Source organism: Cataglyphis hispanica, chromosome 5 (genome assembly GCF_021464435.1).
Source record: "Cataglyphis hispanica isolate Lineage 1 chromosome 5, ULB_Chis1_1.0, whole genome shotgun sequence".
NCBI classification, from domain to species: domain Eukaryota; kingdom Metazoa; phylum Arthropoda; class Insecta; order Hymenoptera; family Formicidae; genus Cataglyphis; species Cataglyphis hispanica.
Window position 1 is genome coordinate 273,474 of NC_065958.1, and position 23,576 is coordinate 297,049.

At 34.2% G+C, this 23,576-nt stretch overlaps 2 protein-coding genes across 5 annotated transcripts; one reads left to right on the forward strand and one right to left on the reverse strand.

The window, feature by feature from the left end:
- The first annotated feature begins 1,833 nt into the window (after window positions 1-1,833).
- On the forward strand, window positions 1,834-7,481 carry LOC126849757 (alpha-mannosidase 2). Of its 4 annotated transcripts, none has more exons than XM_050591953.1 (8): window positions 1,834-2,019; window positions 3,058-3,203; window positions 3,303-4,660; window positions 4,779-5,117; window positions 5,192-5,500; window positions 5,683-6,214; window positions 6,384-6,536; window positions 6,744-7,481. In XM_050591953.1, the coding sequence occupies exons 2-8, from the start codon at window positions 3,069-3,071 to the stop codon at window positions 7,326-7,328; spliced, it is 3,411 nt and encodes a 1,136-aa protein (XP_050447910.1). In that variant the 5' UTR covers window positions 1,834-2,019; window positions 3,058-3,068; the 3' UTR covers window positions 7,329-7,481. The 4 variants fall into 4 exon arrangements, with proteins under 4 accessions (XP_050447910.1, XP_050447907.1, XP_050447909.1 ...); XM_050591950.1 differs by lacking the exon at window positions 1,834-2,019 and adding an exon at window positions 2,057-2,217; XM_050591952.1 differs by lacking the exon at window positions 1,834-2,019 and adding an exon at window positions 2,252-2,678.
- Window positions 7,305-9,978, reverse strand: LOC126849795 (N-alpha-acetyltransferase 40). The gene is made up of 4 exons (XM_050592037.1): window positions 9,868-9,978; window positions 9,385-9,770; window positions 9,044-9,202; window positions 7,305-7,453 (listed from the first exon to the last, which is right to left on the reverse strand). The coding sequence occupies exons 1-4, from the start codon at window positions 9,871-9,873 to the stop codon at window positions 7,375-7,377; spliced, it is 630 nt and encodes a 209-aa protein (XP_050447994.1). The 5' UTR covers window positions 9,874-9,978; the 3' UTR covers window positions 7,305-7,374.
- Between the last annotated feature and the right edge of the window lie 13,598 nt (window positions 9,979-23,576).

Below are 23,576 nucleotides of genomic sequence, written 5' to 3' on the forward strand. Positions count from 1 at the left end.
CTAGCGTATCGCTTTACAGCCAAGATACGGGCTGAAAATGCTTTTTTGCCTTTCATGGTAAAAAGCAGTTATGCAACAAGACTAATAAGCACTTACTTTTTACAAATTTTATGCTTGAGTATATACATATGTGAATATATATGTTCAAATTATAATTGAAATTAAACAATGCAATTAAATATATTGTATGATTAACAATATTAATAGTCGAATAATAGGTAACAGAATGAACAAAATATATAAGACACGGATGCTTAATTGTTAGACTTGATGATTTGTTGCTTTAATTGTGACTATCATCGATACTTTGTATATTATATTAATGGGATAGAGAAATAGCACAAAAATTATTTGGTTGTCATTTTTGTATAAACTTTATTCTGAAAATATAATAAATTTTAAAAATAATTATATTTTCCAAATGCATATAAATGCACATAAATGCATGATAAATTTTCGCTAAACTCGGGAGATTCGAACTCTGATCTACGGTGTGAGAAACCGAACGCTACGCTGCTCATTTAGCTACTTTGTATCCTTGGAAGACATTAATTTAATCATTATATATATTACATACTTGTATTCTTCTTACGTTTATGATACCTTTATTTCAAAGATAATGAAAAGATAGTATAATTATTAGTTATGAAATTGCTATTACAATTGTTAAACAATAATGTCAAATAAGAATTGATAACCGTGCTATTTCTCTATCCCGTTGATATGATATACAAATAAAGTATCAATGATAGTCACAAAACAACAAATCATCAAGTTTAATAAGCACCCGTGTCTTATGTATTTTGTACTTGTTAATTCTGTTACCTATTATTCGATTACTATTATTGATCATCAAACAATATTTAATTATAATTTGAACATATATATTCACATATGTATATACGCAAGTATAAAATTTGCAAAAAATGGTGCTTATTAGTCTTATTGCATAACTGCTTTCTACCATGAAAGGCCAAAAAGCATTTTCAGCCCGTATTTCGGCCCTAAAGCGATACGCTAGAGAAACAAGGATAGTATGCGATTGTCGTTTCTTAAGCGGGGAGCACACACTTTTGCATAAGCGCATAACAATAAGCATAAGGAAATTGATTGGTTCATTTTCTTATGCATACATTTGTGGACCAATCAATTTCTTTATGTTTATGGTTATGCGCTTATGCAAAAGTGTGTGCTCCCCGCTTTATCTATTATATATTGTAGCGGGGAGCACACACTTTTGCATAAGCGCATAACCATAAACATAAAGAAATTGATGCACAAATGTATGCATAAGAAAATGAACCAATCAATTTTCTTATGCTTATTGTTATGCGCTTATGCAAAGTGTGTGCTCCCCGCTTATAGCGGGAAGCACACACTTTTGCATAAGTGCATAGCCATAAGTACGAGGAAATTAATTGGTTCATTTCGTAAGGCATATGTTTGTGGACCAATCAATTTCTTTATGCTTATGGCTATGCGCTTATGCAAAAGTGTGTGTTCCCCGCTTATCTCATCCAATCTTCCAACAATCGCATCCGTATGTTCAACATATCGGCGCTTGTGCTTTCATGGACGCTACACACATGCGCGATGAAAAAGAGACAAAGACGACGCAATCATCTCTCTTTGTCTAGCGATCAGTGTACTACCAGTATCGACAATATCGAAAAGTGGCTGTAGCACAGACATGAACCAAAATTGAAAAGTGGACATAGTACGGAAATGAACCATTCGGCTGTTTTATCCTGCCTGAAAATGGACGTGGCCATGTAGTTTCAAGCGGCCGTAAAATGGACGTAGTAACGCTGCTGTACGGGACCGAGAGCTATCGTATGAAAAACGCCGGGATGGCCGCTCTCAGGCTTCTCTCTGCTTATACTAATGGAGAGGCCATGGCGCGCGCAAGAAGGATCGACAAAGAGAGATATATTTTTCTATCTCAACTATGGCCGTAGCATACATATACGCAGTTCACGCTTGTTGCGTTATCCCCTCCACTGCCGGAGCTGGTGATTGGTGAGTTGAGTCACCAATGTCACCATCATGTCACCATGCGTAGTCCATAGTCCATACGTGAGAGTTATTTAGGCGAGATAGAGACTTTACTACAAATTAGAAGAATTTGTTATTCCGTAATTCGTAACAAATGACCTTGAAGAAGCTACAAATTTATGTTAATAATGAAATATATTCAACGTGTCCAATACTGAAGAGGTTTCGTCATTATTATTTTCTCCATCAATATCAATCTGGCTGCAAATAATAACGGAAGATACTACAAAGAGCATATCAACCAATATCTCAGAATCGATTATGTATCTTGAAACGAAGTGAAAATTAGAGAAATGAACAGATTTACTAGATTTTAACAAATGAAATCATAGATGCTCCAATGAATTTCCTCAGTTTTGTAATTTTCACATTGTTTTAAAATATACAATCAACCCGCTCATTTATCGTCTGTTACCTCATTACCGATTGTTTACAAACAGTCCAAGCGCGCATGAATCTGTGCCGTTTCTCTATACGCAATAAGAGTGATAGGAAAAAGGGAACGAGCCAATGCGCGCATGCAATGCGCGTTTCATGCGGTTCATGCGTGAAACGCGCATTGCATGCGCGCATCCTAGAACAACACTGTTGACGTGTTGACAGCGGCTGTCAGAGTTCAGACTGTGAGCATCTGTTTCTTACACTTGTGTGTGACATTTCTAAATTATTGCTGAAAATCACAGTGTTTTAAGTTCCTAATCAATCAAAAATGATTCACATAATTACAAAATAAAAGCTATTATAATAATCGTCAGAGACTACACATAAATTAGCGAATAAATTTTCGAAACATCAAATAAGTTGATTTATGAGATTCATGAACCTAATATCTCATACTCGATGAATTCATAGAGTTTAGTGCTCGTTGAAAATTTAAAACTGATTTCTACCATGTAGTCCTTTATAACGGTAGACAAATTATATTAAGAAATTAGATATAGGTTCACTTTTATTTTCAACATTACTAGTCATCATTTAAGTGAAACGTTAAACTTAATGCAGAAAAAAGATTTATGACAATGAGAACCAGAAGGACCATTGCCATTCTCGGAGTAGGCTTGATCCTTGCTTGTTGCATGATGATCTATTTAATGATGGATTTAACTCTCTTCCCACCTGGGCAAGATTCTAAGCTTTCCATAAATAATGTAAGTTATAAAAGTATTTTCTATAGTACGCTAGCATTAAATCAAGTATACAAGATTTATTACAAATGGTAAAAATTATTATATATGCTTTTTTTTTAGAATCAATGGCTCCATTTTGAAAACAGACTAACAAAATTAGAAAAGGATTTTGATAAACATCATAAAGTTATGAGCGCTTTGCAGGAACAAGCGGCAAAAATCAAACATAATTTTATACCAAACAGACAAACAGTCAATCATTCAAATTATTCCAATATTACAATATCACATGTAGGAAAAAGTCTCATGTGTAATTTCAACATTCAGAAAGTTCCAGAAGTTGATATACAAATGTTAGATTTGTACAAGCAATTGGAGTTTGATAATGCAGATGGTGGAGTCTGGAAGCAAGGCTGGAATATTATATATGATGAAAAACAGTGGCATCCTAATAGAAAATTAAAAGTATTTGTTGTGCCTCATTCGCATAACGATCCTGGATGGTTAAATACTTTTGAAAAGTACTATATATTTCAAACAAGAAGCATATTGAATAATATGGTGACTAAGCTGAGTGAGGATAAAAGACGCAAGTTTATTTGGGCAGAAATGTCATTCTTTAAACTTTGGTGGGACGACCAATCCAAAGTAATAAGGGACGAAGTGCGTCGCTTAGTACATGATGGACAATTGGAAATCGTATCGGGAGGATGGGTAATGCCTGATGAATCTGTATCACATTGGATTGCTCAACTCACACAACTAACTGAAGGTCATCAGTGGCTAAAGTATAATCTAGATTATACACCAAACTCGGGATGGGCTATTGATCCTTTTGGCCTCTCTCCCACTATGCCGTATCTCTTAAAGAATTCAGGCTTAGAAAATTTCTTGATACAAAGAGTTCATTACTCGGTTAAAAAGAGACTGGCCAGGGATAAGAATTTAGAATTTCGCTGGAGACAATTATGGGACAACGATGGCTCCACAGAATTGTTCACTCATGTTATGCCATTTTACAGTTATGACATTCCTCATACATGTGGACCAGATCCGAAAATATGCTGTCAATTTGATTTCTACAGAATGCAGAATTTTGGTCTTAGCTGTCCATGGAAGATCCCACCAAAAACTATTACTAAATCAAATGTAGCAGAGAGAGCAATGCTTTTGTTAGATCAGTATCGTAAGAAGGCACAGCTTTTCAAGACTCAAGTGGTTCTTGCACCTTTAGGCGACGACTTTAGATATACACATCTCGCTGAATGGGAAGCTCAGTATGATAATTATCAAAAACTTTTTGATTACATGAACGAAAATCAACATTTGAATGTTCAAATACAATTTGGAACTTTGAGCGATTATTTTGAAGCAGTCAGAGAGAAACGGAATTTAAATGAGTTTCCTACTCTGTCCGGTGATTTCTTTACATATTCGGATAGAGACGATCATTATTGGAGCGGTTACTATACTTCTAGGTAGAAAAATTTCTTTAAATTCTAGGTAGAGAGAACAATCTTTAATCTCTTAAACTTTTTGATGATGGTAAGTAGTTTAAACATTAATCTATTATAATCTTAACTTATATGTATGTAGGCCTTTTCATAAACGATTGGATCGTGTATTATTGGGTTCTTTGAGAGGATCCGAAATATTAGCTGCTATAGCTTGGGCAAAAGGTAATGATCAGCTAGTGGAAGGAAGTCTTGCATCTCGTTTGAGCAAGGCCAGAATGTGGCACTCTCTGTTTCAACATCATGATGGAGTTGCTGGAACTGCCAGAGACAATGTTGTAATAGATTATGCCCAAAAGATAATAATGGCATTGAATAATTCGGCTCATGTACTTCAACAATCTGTAGCACATTTATTGAAAATTCCACAAGTATCGTCCATAGATGTGGAAGCTGTATACTTCTCATTAGATGAAACTAGGTATGAGAATAATTTATAAATGATAATATTTCACATATATGATGAAAGATATAATGTATAATTATCTTTTAAAGGTCACATCATACAAGTGCAGGTGAGAAGCATGTCCTTAATCTTGGTGACGATAGTCCTTCGAGGAAGATTATCCTGTACAATTCTCTTCCAAGGCAGAGAACGAAAGTGCAAACTTTGATTGTATCAACACCATTTGTCAGAGTTACAGATCGAAAAGGTCAAATTGTCAAATGTCAAATATCTCCCTTTTGGATTGGTTCGGCTGCATTGTCTGCGGCTAGATACGAGCTATCTTTTTTAGTTACTGTACCAGGATTTGGTATCACTACATACTTAGTTCACGCACTACATAAAGCATCGTACACGAAGTAAATAAAAATGTTTACATATAAAAAGTGATTAAAAGAAAATGTTTACAATAATAGCAATAAATGCAATTTATTATTCAGCTATTATTTCTGTATGCTTTTCTTTCTTTTTTTGGATCACTTTATAAAATAATGTGTACATTATATATTAAAGATTTAATATATTTATTTTTTCTTTACAGGCAAGTGTATCCGGCCAATGTCACTATCTTTAATACTGACATTAATCTTCCATCAGTGCCAGGTCTCGGTCATCTGACGATTTTACCGCATATGCAGGAATTCTCAATCAGTCAACGGCCAGAATTGTCCGCCTCTTTTGGAAAATCTGGTCTGTTGAAAGCTCTGCGAGTTGGCAATGTCACGTTTCCTGTGCATTTGGATTTTGTAAAATATGGTACTAGAGGCTCTGGCAAAGACAAAAGTGGTGCTTATTTATTCCTGCCCGACAAACCGGAACCAGATCCAGTGTTTATGGATAGCAGGACGATCGTTCATTTAGTAACTGGACCAATTTTGTCGAGAGTGTTCATAGAATTGCCGCATGTGCGACATACCTGTACACTGTTCAATTCTCCTGGCAGTGATGGATTTGGATTGCATATACTCAATGAAGTTGACATAACAGAAACGCAAAATTACGAACTTGTAATGCGTTTCAATACAGATATCGCATCCGGCGATCAATTCTTCACGGACTTAAACGGGCTCAATGTAAGATTTAATATTTTAAACAAATTAATTTTAAACGAAATTTGTGATTTTTTTCTATTAAGATATAATATATTAGGTTATATTATAATATATTAAAATATATATATATTAAAAAAAATATATATATATATATATATATATATATATATATATAAAATTTTAAATTTAGATGATCCGGCGTCAAAGATTTCCAAAGCTTCCCACACAAGGCAATTATTATCCAATGGCAGCAAGTGCATATATAGAAGATAAAAGGGTTAGATTAACAATCGCCACAGCACAGCCATTAGGTGTAGCCTCTATGGCATCTGGTCAACTTGAGGTAAATTTTCGAATTTTCGAAAAATCGAATAAATTTTAGCTCATCAAGAATTAGACATAAATATTTACAAAAATATATAAGCTTAAAAATGATAAAGCTGTTATACAAAATACTAACAAAATAATTCTATGTATAAAAGAATGTGTGCACTTAGAAAATTTATTAATATTTTACATATAATAAACCATATTTGATTTTTATAAATAGATTATGCAAGATAGAAGATTACTTCAGGATGATAATCGAGGATTAGGGCAAGGCGTAATGGACAATCTATTGACAAATCATATGTTCACATTAATTTTAGAGAAGAAAGAAATGAATTGTCCCTCTACTGTACCGTCAGCAAATTATCCTGCAGGATTGTTGTCCTTGGGTAGCCACTTAGCTTCGGAAGAATTACTACATCCAGTTATAGCGCTGCATCCTCACAATTCTCTGCCATTCGATCTGCACGCGCATTTCTCACCGCTTCGATACGATCTTCCAGTAGACCTAAACATCGTTAGTCTCCGAGTGTTTCCCATTCCCGAAGGTGCCGGCAAAGGTATCGGTATGGTGTTGCACCAATCAGCCTTAGATATTTGCTTCAACAATTCTCTTCTGCGACACTTTAATGTTTCGGAATCAGGAGAGATTGATTTGACGAAATTCCTCAACGACATGGAAGACTGGACTATAAGTAAAGCGCCTCTTACGTTCCACAATGTTGGACCGTCTCTGAAGTCGCCCATTATAAACTTGTGCCCCCATCAAATATTGCCGATTTTGTTTCATAAAACACAGTCTTAATCAGGAAAAAATATATAAGAGAAACTCAGCATGTTTTGTTTTCTTTTTATCCATGTAAATTTTGTTTACTCAAGATTATATAATCCAAGTGTGCTGAGGTTGGACTCGAATTATCTAACTTATATCTGAAATACATACATACAATTGTTATCATTTTGATTGAAATTTTACAATACACTATATACGTATAAATACAATATTTAAATATACAGGGTGTCTTAATTAGATTGATAAATTTCAGTTATAAAGCATCAAGCCAATTTTGTCAATAAATTCGTGTCCGCAAATGAGCGTTTTGGCACTAGTGGTTTTCAAAGTGAAATATATTTTTACAGCAGAGTTGTTCAAAATGGTGGCCATTTACTTCCATACAAAGACTGCATGGTCAGTTCAAGAATTCATAGATCTTATGGAATATTCCTGGAGCAACTTGTACACGACCATCAATCATCTAAAAGATCTTCTTATCCAAGTACAGGAGTCGCGTACATCAAAAATTTCTCATTTGCGAACATGGGTTTATTGACAAAATTGGCTTGTTTTGGAATCCTTTATAACCACTTAAAGTTGGTCAATCTAATCCTGGGAGATTTTATATATATACATTACTTATACTAGTCAAACTGTATAGCAATAGGAAATCTATCCTCTTTAAAATTATATATATAATGTGTATTTAAAATGAAAAGATTTCAATAAAAATTTTCATTTTATCTCATGCACATACAACACACACATGCGTATGTGTATGCGATAAACTAATAATTGCATATGCACATAAAATTGAAAATAACACATTACACATTCTCATAATTAAATTTGTCACTGATCATTTAATGTTTATTATCACTTATAGTTATTTTAGTAATTTTTTGTTTAGTTTATACTATAAACTATAATTATATTATTCTAGGGTAAGTCAAAAAGTACTTGATTTAGCATTTTTTAATAAATATAAATGCACAGATAAAGAAAAGAAGAATTTCGATCCAATATTAATAATGGCAGCATTTGAGAATTGACAGAATGCCAAATCAAATATTTTTGCAGAGACAATCTGTACCCGCGAACATCGCGTTTTGCTGCTATAAAAATTAGCTAATTAGTTGATTATTTCCTCTTGATTTGTCTCTCTCTCATTCTTTATGAAACCTCAAATGTTGTCAATGTGCTTGAATATTTTCTGTATAATAAGGAATATAATTTCGATATTTTATGCATATGCATTTAGTTTTAAAAAATGTTGCACTAAAAGATATTACTATAAAGATATTACTATGATTGAATATTATGAATGATTGTAACATAATCTAATATTCTGTGTTAAATATGATTCTCCAAATTCTGGCTTGTTTATTTTCTAATATAAAATATAGCTAAAATATAAATTCAAATAATTACACTTAATATTAGTGAATTGAGTGAGAATGTGTAAACCAGTATAATGATAGTATTTCTTTGTTAAAGGAAGTATTTTGATACTAGTCAATTATAGAGTCTATAAGATAGACTTGATTTGCACAGCAATTTTATACTTGTACTACATTGTACACACATTAATATAAAAAATATTAAATAACTCTAGAAAATATGATTGAAAAATAAATAGAAATTTTGTATGTACAATGTAGTACAAAAAAAAAAGTAATATAATATGTCAATGTTATTAAGAATATCATGCTCTATATGCAATAATACTGATAAATATCCATTACCCAAGTGTATAGAAGAATTGTATTGCCAACAAATTACGTTTAAAAACTGTTAGAACAATTTTCAACATCTGATTCTGATATGCCATAGATTCCAGGGCTGACATCATAAAACGACCAAGTCCTTTACGTCTGACTTCTGGTTCCAATTGTAATTCATAACTATACACATATATAAATATTTAATTTTTATCACATTCAATTTTATATATATATATATATATATATATATATATATATATAATATATTATGTATATATATATATATATATATATATATATATATATGTGTGTGTGTGTGTGTGTGTGTGTGTGTCTAAACTATATACATATAATATACCTACCAATATAATACTACATCGCCATTGTCGATATCAAATCGAAAATGTGAAAAGCCTAAAAATTTGTCATTGCATGATGCTATCAAATACCAAGCCATTTCTTCCATTAGTTCTGCTTGTTTCTCAGCTGCATCCCAACCCCAAGTAGATTGTTCATACATGTCTTTCATGTTTCTTTCCATGATATCAAATATCCAAGAAAGGCATTCCGGCTGCGCATTTTTTGCTCTAATGCAAGACAGTTTTATCGTATAATCTTTTGTAATATATTCATGGAACTTGTCTAAAGTTTCCAAAGGATTCGTCAAAGCATTTGCCCTATTGATTAATTGTTGCTGCACTGCTGCCTTATCTGCCAAAAGCTGACGCCTTGTTTTCCTGGCTTTTTTCTAGAAAATAAAGAAAATCAAAACGTTCAAACGTCAATTAAATACTCTTAATAATTCTATATCCGAGCATTTAAAGTGCTCGAGTTGGCGAACTAACCTGCATAGTTGATAATATAAATTCTAAATTTCCCGCTTTTTTCACTCAAACATTATAGATTACATATACACGTAATGTTCTGTATAATTATTTTCTGTAGTATTTCATATACTGCAACAACGTAGAAATTATCAATTAAAAATTGCTATTCTTTTTCTTTTTTGAATGGCTCTTGTCCTCGAGCAAGGGCATATAGGGTCAATACGGCCGGAAATCTTTCGTATGACGTAAATGGCGTTAAAAAAGAATTTTCTTGAGTGTTGTTAAATTGGCGTAGACACTCGTAGACCGTGTAAGGATCTCAATGCGGTAAACTTGTCATCGTCAGTTTGAATACAATAGAGATACGTATGCGTATTGCCCATAGAGCTTATACTAATGGAGGGGCCCTGCCTATATCCAAAGCATAGGCTAGTTCACGCGAGGAAGATTGACAGAAGGGATATATTCCGTCTCAACTGTGGCTCCGTATCAAGACTCCGGCAGTGGAGGGGATAACGCACCGCGAACGCGTAAGCGGGGAGCACACACTTTTGCATAAGCGCATAACAATAAACATAAGGAAATTGATTGGTTCATTTTCTTATGCATACATTTGTGGACCAATCAATCTCTTTATGTTTATGGTTATGCGCTTATGCAAAAGTGTGTGCTCCCCGCTGTATATGTGCGTTAAGTGGGGAGCACACACTTTTGCATAAGCGCATAACCATAAACATAAAGAAATTGATTGGTCCACAAATGTATGCATAAGAAAATGAACCAATCAATTTCCTTATGCTTATTGTTATGCGTTTATGCAAAAGTGTGTGCTCCCCGCTTTACGATTACAGTTGAGATAGAAAAATATATCCTTTGTCGATTCTCCCCGGTAGCTGCCGCCACCCTATTCAAGGTATCAATCATATATTATGGCGCTGCCCGAATCTTCAAACCATAGAAACACTCTTCTTTCTTCTTTCACAAAAAAAAACCAAAAAATCTCCTCCTTACAATATATTTACCTTACTCAAAAAACCCTACCCACACGGAACAACAATCTCTAATAAATGTCCAGTAGACATCCATCATAGAGATTCAAAACCTCTATGAGACATCTATGTAATCTCTTATAGACATCTACTAGACATCCACAGTTCCGCATTTCTTCCTTTCATTCGGTATTTATTAGACGTATTTATAGATGTCACATGGACATCACATGGTATAATCATACATATTTCATGAAACTTTGCTGAATAAATCCTTCACAACAGATCAAAATTTCAATAAGAAGTTAGAGTCACTTTAAATTGTAAGATTAAATTGTAACATTCCACGGAGAAACCTGCCATTAACCTCCCAGCAATATGAAAATGTTTATCATCCAAACTTATTCCATTATCATCCCAGAGATCTAGCGCGTTGTATTAATATTCATATAATATGTCACAAATCTCTTAATATTATTTTCATTAAAGAACCCTTACAAAAAAATATTGACAAAAATCGATTAAACTATTGATTTTCAATCAATTAAACTTTTTCACCAATAATTGAATAGTTCGAATTTTCTTTTCTTCAGTATATGGCATTTCACAAAAATACATAAAATTAAATAAAACTCTTCAAATCTCTTTAATAATAAACAAGTGTTTATACGACCAAACTGGCAATTTATTGTTTGATTATTATATCACGACGTTTCGACCATATGGTTTTGATCCTTATCAAGTGAAACTAAAATAACAATACAAAAAATAATGATAGTCATGTTACAATGAAATAAATAGAATTAAGCACTTACGTTATAATTAAAAAGTAGAAAGAGAAAAATCGAAATGTCAAACTGACATTGTGTCAACCACTATGTTTGGAAAACTGAAATCAACTAAACGACCTTTATTAATTTATCGTATATGTTGTTTAAATTCTCTGTATCTTTTTGGGAATTAATAGTGTTGTCAAATTTTTTAATAAAAAACATTTCAGCTATTTCTCTCTTTCTTACATGTTTTTTGTTATGTAGAATATCAGGCGCTGACCAATCGAAGTCATGATCAAATTTTAATTTGTGTTTGCTAATTACGGATAGATTACTTTCGTGCATTTTTATATTATTACAATGTTCCTTGACTCGGGTGCTTAAGTGTCTTTTGTCGCTTAAGACGTTTGGAGCAACACAAGCACAGCGTGGGAAAGGTCAAATAAGGATGAAGTGATCGTAGAGATCGCAGATCGGTCGATGAAGATCAAAGATCGAGTGCTCGGTACAGAGCGAAGCATCGTCGAGATCAGCAATCTAGGAAGATCATCGGCAGTCGAGATCAAAGCATTGAGTCACTGATCGCACGTCGTCATAGATGGTCGGTCAGGAAATAAAGGTCAGAGTCAGGACAAATCCGAGACATCGGCTTTGGCTAGCATCGCGTCGCAGAAGTCGATAAGAATAATCAAAGTCGCTTATCGAAATTCGTTTCGAGAATCTCAGAAACGATCCGTCGCTGAGCATCAAAGCGTCGATCGCTCGGCAATCATCAGTCGTTCCAGAATCGACGGATCAAGAATCCGTCGAAAAAATTCCAAGAAATCTCGTCAGTCAATTCATCAAAGATCAATCAATCGTCAAGATCAAGGATCGCGCGTCATCGCAGATCGTCATCGATCCGATCCTTTTGCGTCAAGCATCATCGATCAGAAAATCGATCCAGCGCAGCATCGGACTCAAGATCAGCGTCAAAGAATCGGCGCAATCAAAAATCAGATCGCGTCGGAAGATCGTCGACAAGATCGAACAGATCAATCGGGCTCGTCATCGGCAATCGAAATCTTTCAACATCAGCATCCGAAATCAGGCGGATTCGACGCGTCAAAATCCCGCGCAGATCAGTCGAAAAAGTCAGCGCGAATCAAGCACTCGAGGATCATCGCGCATCAAAGTCGATCGGATCATCAAATCGGATCAGGATCCGATTCAATCAATCAGCGTCGATCAGATCCGTCGGCATAAATCCGCATTTCCAGATCGGCGCGGCGAAATCAGCGGCTGCGAATCGTCATCGCGATCAGCGGATCGAATAAATCGGCGAAATCATTCGGATCGAAATCATCTCGGCATCATCGTCGTCCGATAATCGGATTCGTTTCCGCATCAGATCTCCGAAAGCTTTTTACGAATCCGTCAGGAAATCGCTCGGCAGGCATCCAGGCAGAGATCAATCGTTCCGTTAATCGGCGCAGAGATCCGATCGGAGATCAGATCGGCAAAGATATATTGATGGATAATTGGAGGCTGTGGATAGATGGGAAAGAATGGAAGTGGAATGAGGAGAGAAAAGTATGGTGGGAGAAGAGGGCTAGGTAAGAAGGAGGAAGGGAAAGAAGAAAAGGACAAAGGAGGGGGTAAAAAAAAAGGGAAGATCGAGAGGCGAGAAAGGGAGGGGGGATTCAGATTGTGAGGCTAAGAGCCAGGTTGGGGTGATGAGGAAGGAGTCAAGTGTAATGCAGATGTGTAATTAAAATCCTGAGGGGATCAATAAAGATACATACATACATACATACATACATACATACATATATACATACATACATACATACATATATATATATATAATTGTACATCTTAAATAGAGAATAAAGAATAATTTTAATTTTATCGGACGTTCTGCCCAATTTTTAAGAAACGATCAGTCTCCAATATCTGAATTTCCTATAGGAATGTATCAGAAATTAGACTGATAGAAATAGTTACATTTTTAATCTTCTGCCAATTGCTCTTTGCAAGTTTTATATAATTCTCATGATTGAATCTCAAATGCGAGATAGATGCATCGCGCGTCACATAGCGGTAAACAAATGAACCAGCGATTGAATACTACATATTTTTTTGTAAAGTTTTTGAAATGTTGCGCGCTGTAACATTTCTCATAAAATATTAAATAAATAATATTTTTGAATCTAAAAAAATATGCACATCAATTATTAATATTAAACGATTTTTCATAGTTTTGTAATATTTTCAGCATACGCGAAAAGTGAAATGATTGCGCGTAAGTTCGCTGAAATATTAAAATAAGATTCCATTAATTTTCCAACAATATTATAAAGATTTAATTGTAAAGTAAATATCAGTAATATGATCATTAAAATATGTAAATTTGTAACCTCCCTATAATTTTATTGCAATGTTCAATGCTGTGAGGGACACATTCCTCAGATATAAATGTTCAAAAAAGTTAAAATCATCCGTGGTCTACTTAAAAAAAAATATATACAATATATAGATCTTATCAAAAAGATCTTTTCAAAAATACGCTAATAAAGAGCTCGTTTTATTTGATTTTATGGATTTTTTGTGAAATTCCATATACATTAAAAAAAAGTTTGAACTATTGAATTATTGGTGAAAGAACGATTGAAAATAGTGATTAATCGATTTTTTTCAATGTAATATTTTTTTTGTAAGAGTTTCTTAATAAAAATAATATTAGGAAGTTTGTGGCATGTTATATGAATATTAATATAACATTACGTGCAATATTTCTATTAAGAATATATTAATGAAATGAGTTTGGACGAATATTTTCATGTCGTTGTGAGATTAATGATAGGTTTGTTAATCTCCGTAGAATGTTATCATTTTAGGTACAATTTAAAGTGACTGCATCAATCTTATAACTAATTACATAGATTTATTATAGATGTTTTTTCTATAAAAATTAAAAACTAAACTATCATTTATAAATTCGTTAAATTAATACTATTTTCTTTTTTTGTGGGTGTACCAATTGTAATTAGAAATCTATTTCATAAAATCAAAAATATATTAGTTGTTTTTAATATAATTATTTAGGCAATTGGATATATTTTATTTATCTATTTATTTATTTTTGTGTGTAAAAAAACAACTAAAAAATATATTTTTGATTTTATAAAACCAATTATATAATTAAAAAATCTGTAATTTTAATTTATAAATTAAGAATTTTCTTTGTTAAATTGATGATATATATTATATAGATTTTGTAAAATATTTTGATATCAAAGAAATCTTTTATCTTAGTATAAAAATTTTGCTGATTATTAAAGTTTAGTAAAGATTAGTAAAATTTTTTAATAAATTTTAATTGTCTATAAATTAATATATATATATATATATATATATATATATATATATATAATATTATTAAATTTTAAATATTTTCTTAAAACATTAGCTGAGAATTTTAAATAACGCTTAAATAAAAATTAAATTTTATTTTGTTAGAAATATATGTATATAAATCTATCATACATCCATAACAAATTTCTAATGGACATCTATGATGGATTTATAGATGACATCTACCGTGGAGATAATATGAATTTCTATTAGAAATCTATACAATATCCACTGTATCTGTTACGTCCAGACCCTTTAAAGTCAGAGTCAGCGGGAGGGCGTAACCTATTTAACTCCGCTAGACAAACGCTAGACAACGAGTGTCTCGGAGTCGAACGAATTGACCTGGGCCTATGACAGGTCAACGACCGGAATGGTCGCTTTTACTCGGTCAGTAGGCCGTTCGTTCGATGGTCCCCTTTTCGGTAAAGGAACTAAATCCTTATTACCTGGGACGGGACCTTGTGCGATCTCGGGATATGAGATAGGAAAAGGATTAAGCAAAAAAAAGAATATTATTGTTTACATATCAAATTTTCACATTTATTGCGTAATAAAAAAAATGAGAGCAAGGAACAAATTATTAAGTTTATCTAGTTAAACATTTAGCTTAGTATATATCGCTTATTAACTATTATTTTGTATTTATATGTCTTTGTATGTATATGTGTGTGTATGTGTTATGGGATCTCCTCTAGGATACAGGGGAATTGTCTCCAGAGGACTTCTATAAGAACAGCGACAGGATAGTGACACCCCGGGACGAACCACGGGATTACGATGTCTGGTAGGCCCTCCGTCAGTGCAGTCAGCAATTCCTCGCGTCTGGAAGTAGAAGTAGTCCTCAGAAAAGTTTGGCCAGTGGGATGACGGCTCCTGTTCGGACCGAGACGAGTCTTTGGTCCCTGTGGATACTATCTCTGGTTCGCTGTCAGTACCCCGTAGTTCGAGGGGGTCTTCTTGGTGAGGGGGGCGATGAGGGGAAGAATAAGGGGAGTCACCCAAAATAATGATCGAGGGGGTGGGCGACTCCGATCTTGAATGGGTAGAGAGAGGTGGAGGAGAAGTAACGGGGGTAGGGGAGCGAGGAGTGTCGGTAGTGGCTATGTTTGTGTTGATATTAACGTTAACATCGCCTAAGGTACTAGTTTCCGCCTGAGCCCGAGCCAACCTCTTCCTAAGCCGTCTATTTCGACGGTTACGCGCACGTTTCACCGACGCACGGGAGGAACGTTTCCTATTTACTCCTTCCACTGAGGGAGGATATAATAATAAATAAAAATAAAAAAAAAACGGTTTGGGGATATATATATATATATATAAAATAAATCCGAAATAATTCTTGGGGGTTTGCAACAAACTTGCTAGTTAATAGAAAAGGGAGAGTGAGAGGGCGAGAGAGTCACGGGTAGCTCCGCAAAACGCGGACGACCCTTGGTAACTGGATAATAAGAGAGAGATAATAAGAGAGTCACGGGTAGCTCCGCAAAACGCAAAAGTGAGGGTGAGGCTTTCGTTTTACGGATTGAGTCATGCTCAGTTCGCAGTAATCGCCTAGGTTGACATTTTATTTGAAATTTATGATAAACATATAACATAAGCGGGTAGCCTGGCAATCGAGCGCGCGGCGTCGAGTGTCGCGAGTCTCAACTCCGGATCATCAGTGGATCATTGTTTTTGTGCTCTGTTTATTATTTTTTTAGTTTAAAATTCTTAGGTCTGATATCCGAACTCGAGCTCGAGTATCTCGCTATCTGTTTGTCATGGTTTAAAATTTCTAGTGCTTGACTATCTGTATTTTTTGTTTGAAAATTTCGAGCCTTTAGAGTGAGTTATAATGTTTAAATTTATGGATCTGTTTTTATACTTGACTTTCGACAACGAGATTACACAGTCTCGCTTTTCAGACTTCGCCTGTTTATTCTTTCTGTCGGACGTAGACTATTTCTTAGAACGTAATTTATATCACTAACAAATCTTATGTCATTAACGAATTTTCGATGAAAGAAAACAATCATGCAGTCTCTTTGACGCAATAATTTATATATAGTATATATAAAAAAAAGGAATATTCGTGAAGTCTACCGGACGTAACAGTATCAATAGATGTTGCATGGAGCTCCGGAAGCTATATGGACGTCCAATGGATGCCATGTTCCGTGTGGGTATATTTCTCACAAAATAAAATTTAATTTATATTTAAACGCTATTTAAAATTTTCAGCTAATGTTTTGAGAAAATATTTAAAATTGAATATTATATATATATATATATATATATATATATATATATATATATATATATATATACAGGGAGTCCTAGACCACCCGTACAACCTTTTTCTTTCAAAAACTAAGCATTTTAGAGAAAAACGTTTAGAACAAAAATTGTATGGTTTTGAGGAACATAAGATGGTGTTATTGGTTTGACCTTGGATGGCATCGTTAAGATCAAATCAAGGATACCTTTAATTTCTTAAATGAAATCCCCTATTTTTTATTGCATATTCTTATAGCTTATGTCGAGAACTTTCCAAAATACTATAATAAAGTATTTTTTCATTAAGAATTTTTTTAGTTATTTTGTATTTTAATCTGACATATTTTAGTATAAAATATAAAATATCTCGAAAATTATTGGCAAAAATCAATTAATCACTATTTTCAATCGTTCTTTCACCAATAATTCAATAGTTCAAACTTTTTTTTAATGTATATGGAATTTCACAAAAAATCCATAAAATCAAATAAAACGAGCTCTTTATTAGCGTATTTTTGAAAAGATCTTTTTGATAAGATCTATATATTGTATATATTTTTTTTTAAGTAGACCATGGATGATTTTAACTTTTTTGAACATTTATATCTGAGGAATGTGTCCCTCACAGCATTGAACATTGCAATAAAATTATAGGGAGGTTACAAATTTACATATTTTAATGATCATATTACTGATATTTACTTTACAATTAAATCTTTATAATATTGTTGGAAAATTAATGGAATCTTATTTTAATATTTCAGCGAACTTACGCGCAATCATTTCACTTTTCGCGTATGCTGAAAATATTACAAAACTATGAAAAATCGTTTAATATTAATAATTGATGTGCATATTTTTTTAGATTCAAAAATATTATTTATTTAATATTTCATGAGAAATGTTACTGCGCGTAACATTTCAAAAACTTTACAAAAACATATGTAGTAATCAATCGCTAGTTCATTCATTTGTTTACCGCTATATGATGCGCGATACATCTATCTCGCATTTGAGATTCAGTCATGAGAATTATATAAAGCTTGCAAAGAGCAATTGGCAGAAGATTAAAAATGTAACTATTTTTATCCGTCTAATTTCTGATACATTCCTACCATAGAAAATTCAGATATTGGACTGATTGTTTCTTAAAAATTGGGCAGATAAACGTCCGATAAAATTAAAATTATTCTTTATTCTCTATTTAAGATGTAAATTATATATACAGAGTGTCCCGAAACTTTTGTCATACCCGAAGTGTAAAGGTAGATTGGGCTAAATTGAGTCGAAAAGTCCTGTACCATTTTTCTTTATAACGCTTTAGAAAGAAATTATTATTGAGTAAAGTCTAGCCAATCATCGCCGATCTTTTGTCAATTGCACGTTGGTGAGCCACACGCCTGATAGTGTGCGCGAGCGTTCAGCTGTACAACGGCGCATACTACCAGGCGCGCGGCTCACTGACATGTGTCTGGAGAGAAAAATGGTACAGAACTTTTCAACTCAGTTTGGCCCAATCTATCTTCACACTTCGGGTGTGTTAAAAGTTTCGGGACACCCTGTATATCATACTGGAATGTGCACAGCCATAAGCGGGGAGCACACACTTTTGCATAAGCGCATAACAATAAGCATAAGGAAATTGATTGGTTCATTTTCTTATGCATACATTTGTGGACTAATCAATTTCTTTATATTTATGGTTATGAGCTTATGCAAAAGTGTGTGCTCCCCGCTATACTTCCACCATTACTACTGCGGTCACTAAAGAATAGCTGCCGCTTTTCAGAGCTGTCTCTTTTTATCGTGAACTACCATGACTGAAAACATCGTCCTACAACACATTCACATGCGATCTTTAATGCCACGCTATCATTTATTTGTATATAGTTGAAAACATTAAGAAACAGAGAATTAAAATAAATATGAAAAATGGTAAGATGTATTTTAAAAAATTACACATAAAGTTATGATAAAAACATAAGACTTAGTTTTCACAGGCAAAGAACGAATAGTACATATAGTCACGTGGTCGCATAGTTAGACAGACAAGAACAGGTCTGAAAAGTGACAACTCTTGCAGTCGCACATTTCTGGCCGCCAATCAGCAGAGCCGTGCACATTACAGTATGATATATAGTTTAGTGGACACAGGCTCGATCGGACACCGGCCTGATCGGACATAAGCTTGATCAGCATAGACGCTATACCAAAGTACATACATGGACAGAAGCATGCGCGCACACCACACACATACTGCAAGTGGAGGCCTTCGGCCCTCGTCCTGCACCCGCCCCGCCGGTAGACAGGGTGTACTTTGCTTTACAACTTACAAAGTACATGCTACAGTGTCCGATCGGGCCCGTGTCCATTCAGGCCGGTGTCCAATCAGGTCGGTATTCAATTTGCAACCATGTGTGTCCGATCGAAACTGTGTCTGATTGAGTATGTGTCCGATTGAGCCTGTGTCCGATTGGAGCTGTGTTCGATAGCAACAGTATGTGTTCAATCGAAACTGTGGCCGATTGAATTTGTGTCCGATCGGGAAATTTTGTCGTGTCCGAATGTGCGCAAACGGGACGATCCCTCTAATATACTTCAATTACAGTAAATAATTAATTATTTTTATCCAATATTTGCCTCGTAATTCTTAATTGTAAATTTTAATCTTTAATTTTTTTATTTGTCTGTAAAAAAAGTAATATTATTTATTATGTGCATATAATAAATACCTGTATTTAATCAAATAATATTTAATTCAAATAATGTACACTCATCAAAAGAATTATCACATAGATAATTGAAAAACTCTTAATTTTAACTCTCTCTTTCTCTTTCCTTTTTCTTTTTTCTAAACGGCTCGTTAAAAAAATTTTATTTACAAGTAATTTCAAGAATATACTTTTTTACTTTCTAAAAAGATGAATATTTTCTTTTTAAACGCACAGCACATAATCATATTAATAGCATACATTGACGATACACAATATAATTTAATATATTTTTTTTTCATTCATCTCTCCTTATTCTTCCTCCTTTATTTATTTTCTTCTTTCTATTTATTCTACTCTCTCTTTCTTCCTCACTCTTCTTTTTGCTTTTTCTTTTGAGAGTTGAAAAAATTTTATTTAAAGCAGATAAATTATTTTGATTATCGAGAAATTAATTTGATTATCTAAAAAATAAATATTTTTTTATACACATTATTAAACACACGACATATAAACAATAAATATTGACCAAATATTAATAAAACGCAATATAATATACTTTTTTTTATTTGTCACTGCTTTCTATTCCTTTCTTGTCTATCTTCTCTCTCTCTCTCTCTCTCTCTCACTATTCTTTAACTTTAATTTCTTAATATTAATATTAACATTAATATTAATTGATTTATGTTATTAAAGCTGCATATGTACATATTATCGCCAATTATCATGTCGGTTGTAACCATAAATATATTACATATAAATAGAGCTTTGTATCTTTGTATCATCTCTGCCTTAAAGGTTCTTACATAATGCCAGGCAACAGATAATAAGAATAAGGAATAATACAGACAACAAGTCAACAAAGACAGACAACAGGAACAAAGACAGACAACAAAGACTATGTTAACACGCATAGACATAGTATATCTAGAGCGCTTTATTTAAAGAGTGGCAGTAAAGCGGGGAGCACACACTTTTGCATAAGCGCATAATTATAAGCATAAAGAAATTGATTGGTTCATTTCGTTAGGCATATGTTTGTGGACCAATCAATTTCTTTATACTTATAGCTATGCGCTTATGCAAAAGTGTGTGTTCCCCGTTTAAAGGTTACATAGAAAAGGATACACTCTATTTCGTGCTCCTTGTGTTCTCTCTCTCTCTCTCTCTCTCTCTCTCTCTCTCGCACGTAACATAGCGCTCTCTTTTACTATGCTACGTACGAATGAGAGAGAATGCAAGAGGCACAAAATTTATCCTTTTCTATATGCCTTTACTCCCATTTCTCAATACTCAGTCTAGACATATTATATGTCTATATTTACACGTCATTCCTAATCGGGTTTAACAACATCCATAGTTTTAAGGCTGCCCAATCACAGTCATTCCATTCTTCAAAAGAATAATTATGACTCAATTTTAAAACTATTATTTAACTCGATAAGGATGACATGTAATAAAGACCCATACACAATGCGATAGGATAGGAGCGATAGCGATAGGAATAAGAGGATAGCGATAGACAATATTCAATGAGAACATTGCTTCTTCGAAAAAACAGATCTCTCATTGGATATTATCTATCGCTATCGCTTATTCCTATCGCTTCTTATTATGCAAGAACCTTAAACGTAGTCAGAAATTCAACGCGTCAGAAAATCTATTCCTATTCCATATTTTATTGTGTGTAGACATTTCAATTTATCAGATTATCAATGCACAATGGAATATGGAATTGACAATAGAAACAGAATTTTCAATGCGTTGGATTTGTTATCTGTGTTATTCCCTGTTTCAATTGCCCGTTGCCTAACATTGTGCAAGGACCTTCAGCGTGTACTATTATAAAACAGAGTCTTCTTTTTTGCGTACGCGCATTCATATATTTTTGTCGACGAACACACATCATTTGTAAGGATTTGAAATTTACATGAAAATTTTAGGATATTAAAATATTACTATTAACATTGCTAACGATATACAAAAATGAACTTAGCTCACTCGACCATCAACCAAACACGCATTTTTTATTCTTCATCTGCTTTAAATTTAAATAAATCTTCTTCCTTCTTTTCTTTTTTCTCTCTCTCTCCTTCTATTAAAATTTAATAAAATATAAAATAATATTAATAAAAGAAGAATATTATATTAGTAATATTTAGAAAATATGTATGAATCTTTATTGTTCCCCTAAGAGTTTCAATGTTACAACAATGTTACAACTGTACATTTACATATCTCCTTCCTCCACATCCCGACCTGGATCATTCCCCTCCCCTTCTGTCTCCCTCCTTCCCTTCTTCATTCCCTTCTTTATCCTTCTCCCTTCCTTCCTTCTCTTTCATCTTCTCCCTTCTACTCTCCTTTTCCTTCCCGTTCCTTCTTCATCTCCATCTTCCTTTCCTTCTCTTCTCCGTCCATTCCATTTCCATTCTCCTTTCTCTTCCATCTCTCTGTCCTCTTCCTCTTCTACCCCATAAAACTTTTCTTCCTCCTTCCCCTTCTCTTTCTATTATCCCTGTCATCTTTCTTTTCCTGTTCAGAACCTCCTCCATCACTTCCGTGACCATCTTCGCTCTTTTCGCTGCATCCTCTCCTCTCACATCCCATCATATCATATTCCTCCTCCTCCTGTCCCTTCTACCTTCTCTCCTTCCATTCCTTCCTTCCATTCCTTCCACTCTTCCTTCCTTCCTTCCATCCTTCCTTTCCATTCCTTCCTTCCTCTTCCTTCCTTCCATTCCTCCATTTCCTCCACTCCTTCCTTCCTTCCATTTCCTTTCTTCCATTCCTCTTCCCTCCTTCCTATCTTTCCATCCTCCTTCCTTCCTTCCATCCTCCTCTTCCTTCTCTTCCTTCCTCTTCTTTCCATTCCTTTCCCTCTTCCTTCTCCTTTTCCTCTCTCTTCCTCCTTCCTTCCTTCCATCCTCTTCTTCTCCTCCATCTCTTTTATCCTTTCCTTCCTATCCTTCCCTTCTCATTCTCCTTCTTCCATTCCATTCCTTCCTTCATTCCTTCCATTCCATTCCATTCCTTCCCTTCCTTTCCTTCTTCCTTCCATCCCTCCTTCCATTCCTCTTCCCTCCTTCCTTCCATCTTCCTTCCTTCCTTCCTTCATCTTCCTTCCTCCTTCCTTTCTGTTCATTCTACTCCTCTGTTCCTCTTCACTCTTCCTCCACATTCCTGACCAACCATTCTTCTTCTTCTTCCACTGCCTTCCACTTCCTCATTCCTCTTTCTTCTTCCATCTTTCCATCTCTTTTCACCCTTCCATCTCTTTCTTGTCCTCCTCCTTCACCATCCTCCGTCCATTTCTCCTCTCCATCCCTTCTGTCCACCTCTTCTTTCCTTCCTTCTCCTTCTCCATTCTCCATTCCACTCTCTTCCTCTCCTACTCTCCATTCCTCTTCCTTCTCTCCACTCCTCCATCTCCATTCCTCACTTCCATTCCACTCTTCCAGTTCTATCTCTGTTCATTCCATCCATTCCTTGCTCGATCTTTCATTCCTATTCCATTCCTACTCAATTCTCCCTCTTCTCTCTGCTCTGTCATCACCTCTCATTTCCACCTATCTTTATTTGTTCTTCCCAAGACTGTG

Coding starts and splice junctions, on each gene's coding strand:
- LOC126849757 (XM_050591953.1), top strand. CDS start 3,069: ATGACAATGAGAACCAGAAGGACCATTGCCATTCTCGGAGTAGGCTTG. Junction 5,118..5,191: donor TTCTCATTAGATGAAACTAG/GTATGAGAATAA, acceptor TATCTTTTAAAG/GTCACATCATACAAGTGCAG. Junction 5,501..5,682: donor CATAAAGCATCGTACACGAA/GTAAATAAAAAT, acceptor TTTTCTTTACAG/GCAAGTGTATCCGGCCAATG.
- LOC126849795 (XM_050592037.1), bottom strand. Junction 9,203..9,384: donor GGCGATGTAGTATTATATTG/GTAGGTATATTA, acceptor ATATGTGTATAG/TTATGAATTACAATTGGAAC. Junction 7,454..9,043: donor CAATTCTTCTATACACTTGG/GTAATGGATATT, acceptor TATGTATTTCAG/ATATAAGTTAGATAATTCGA.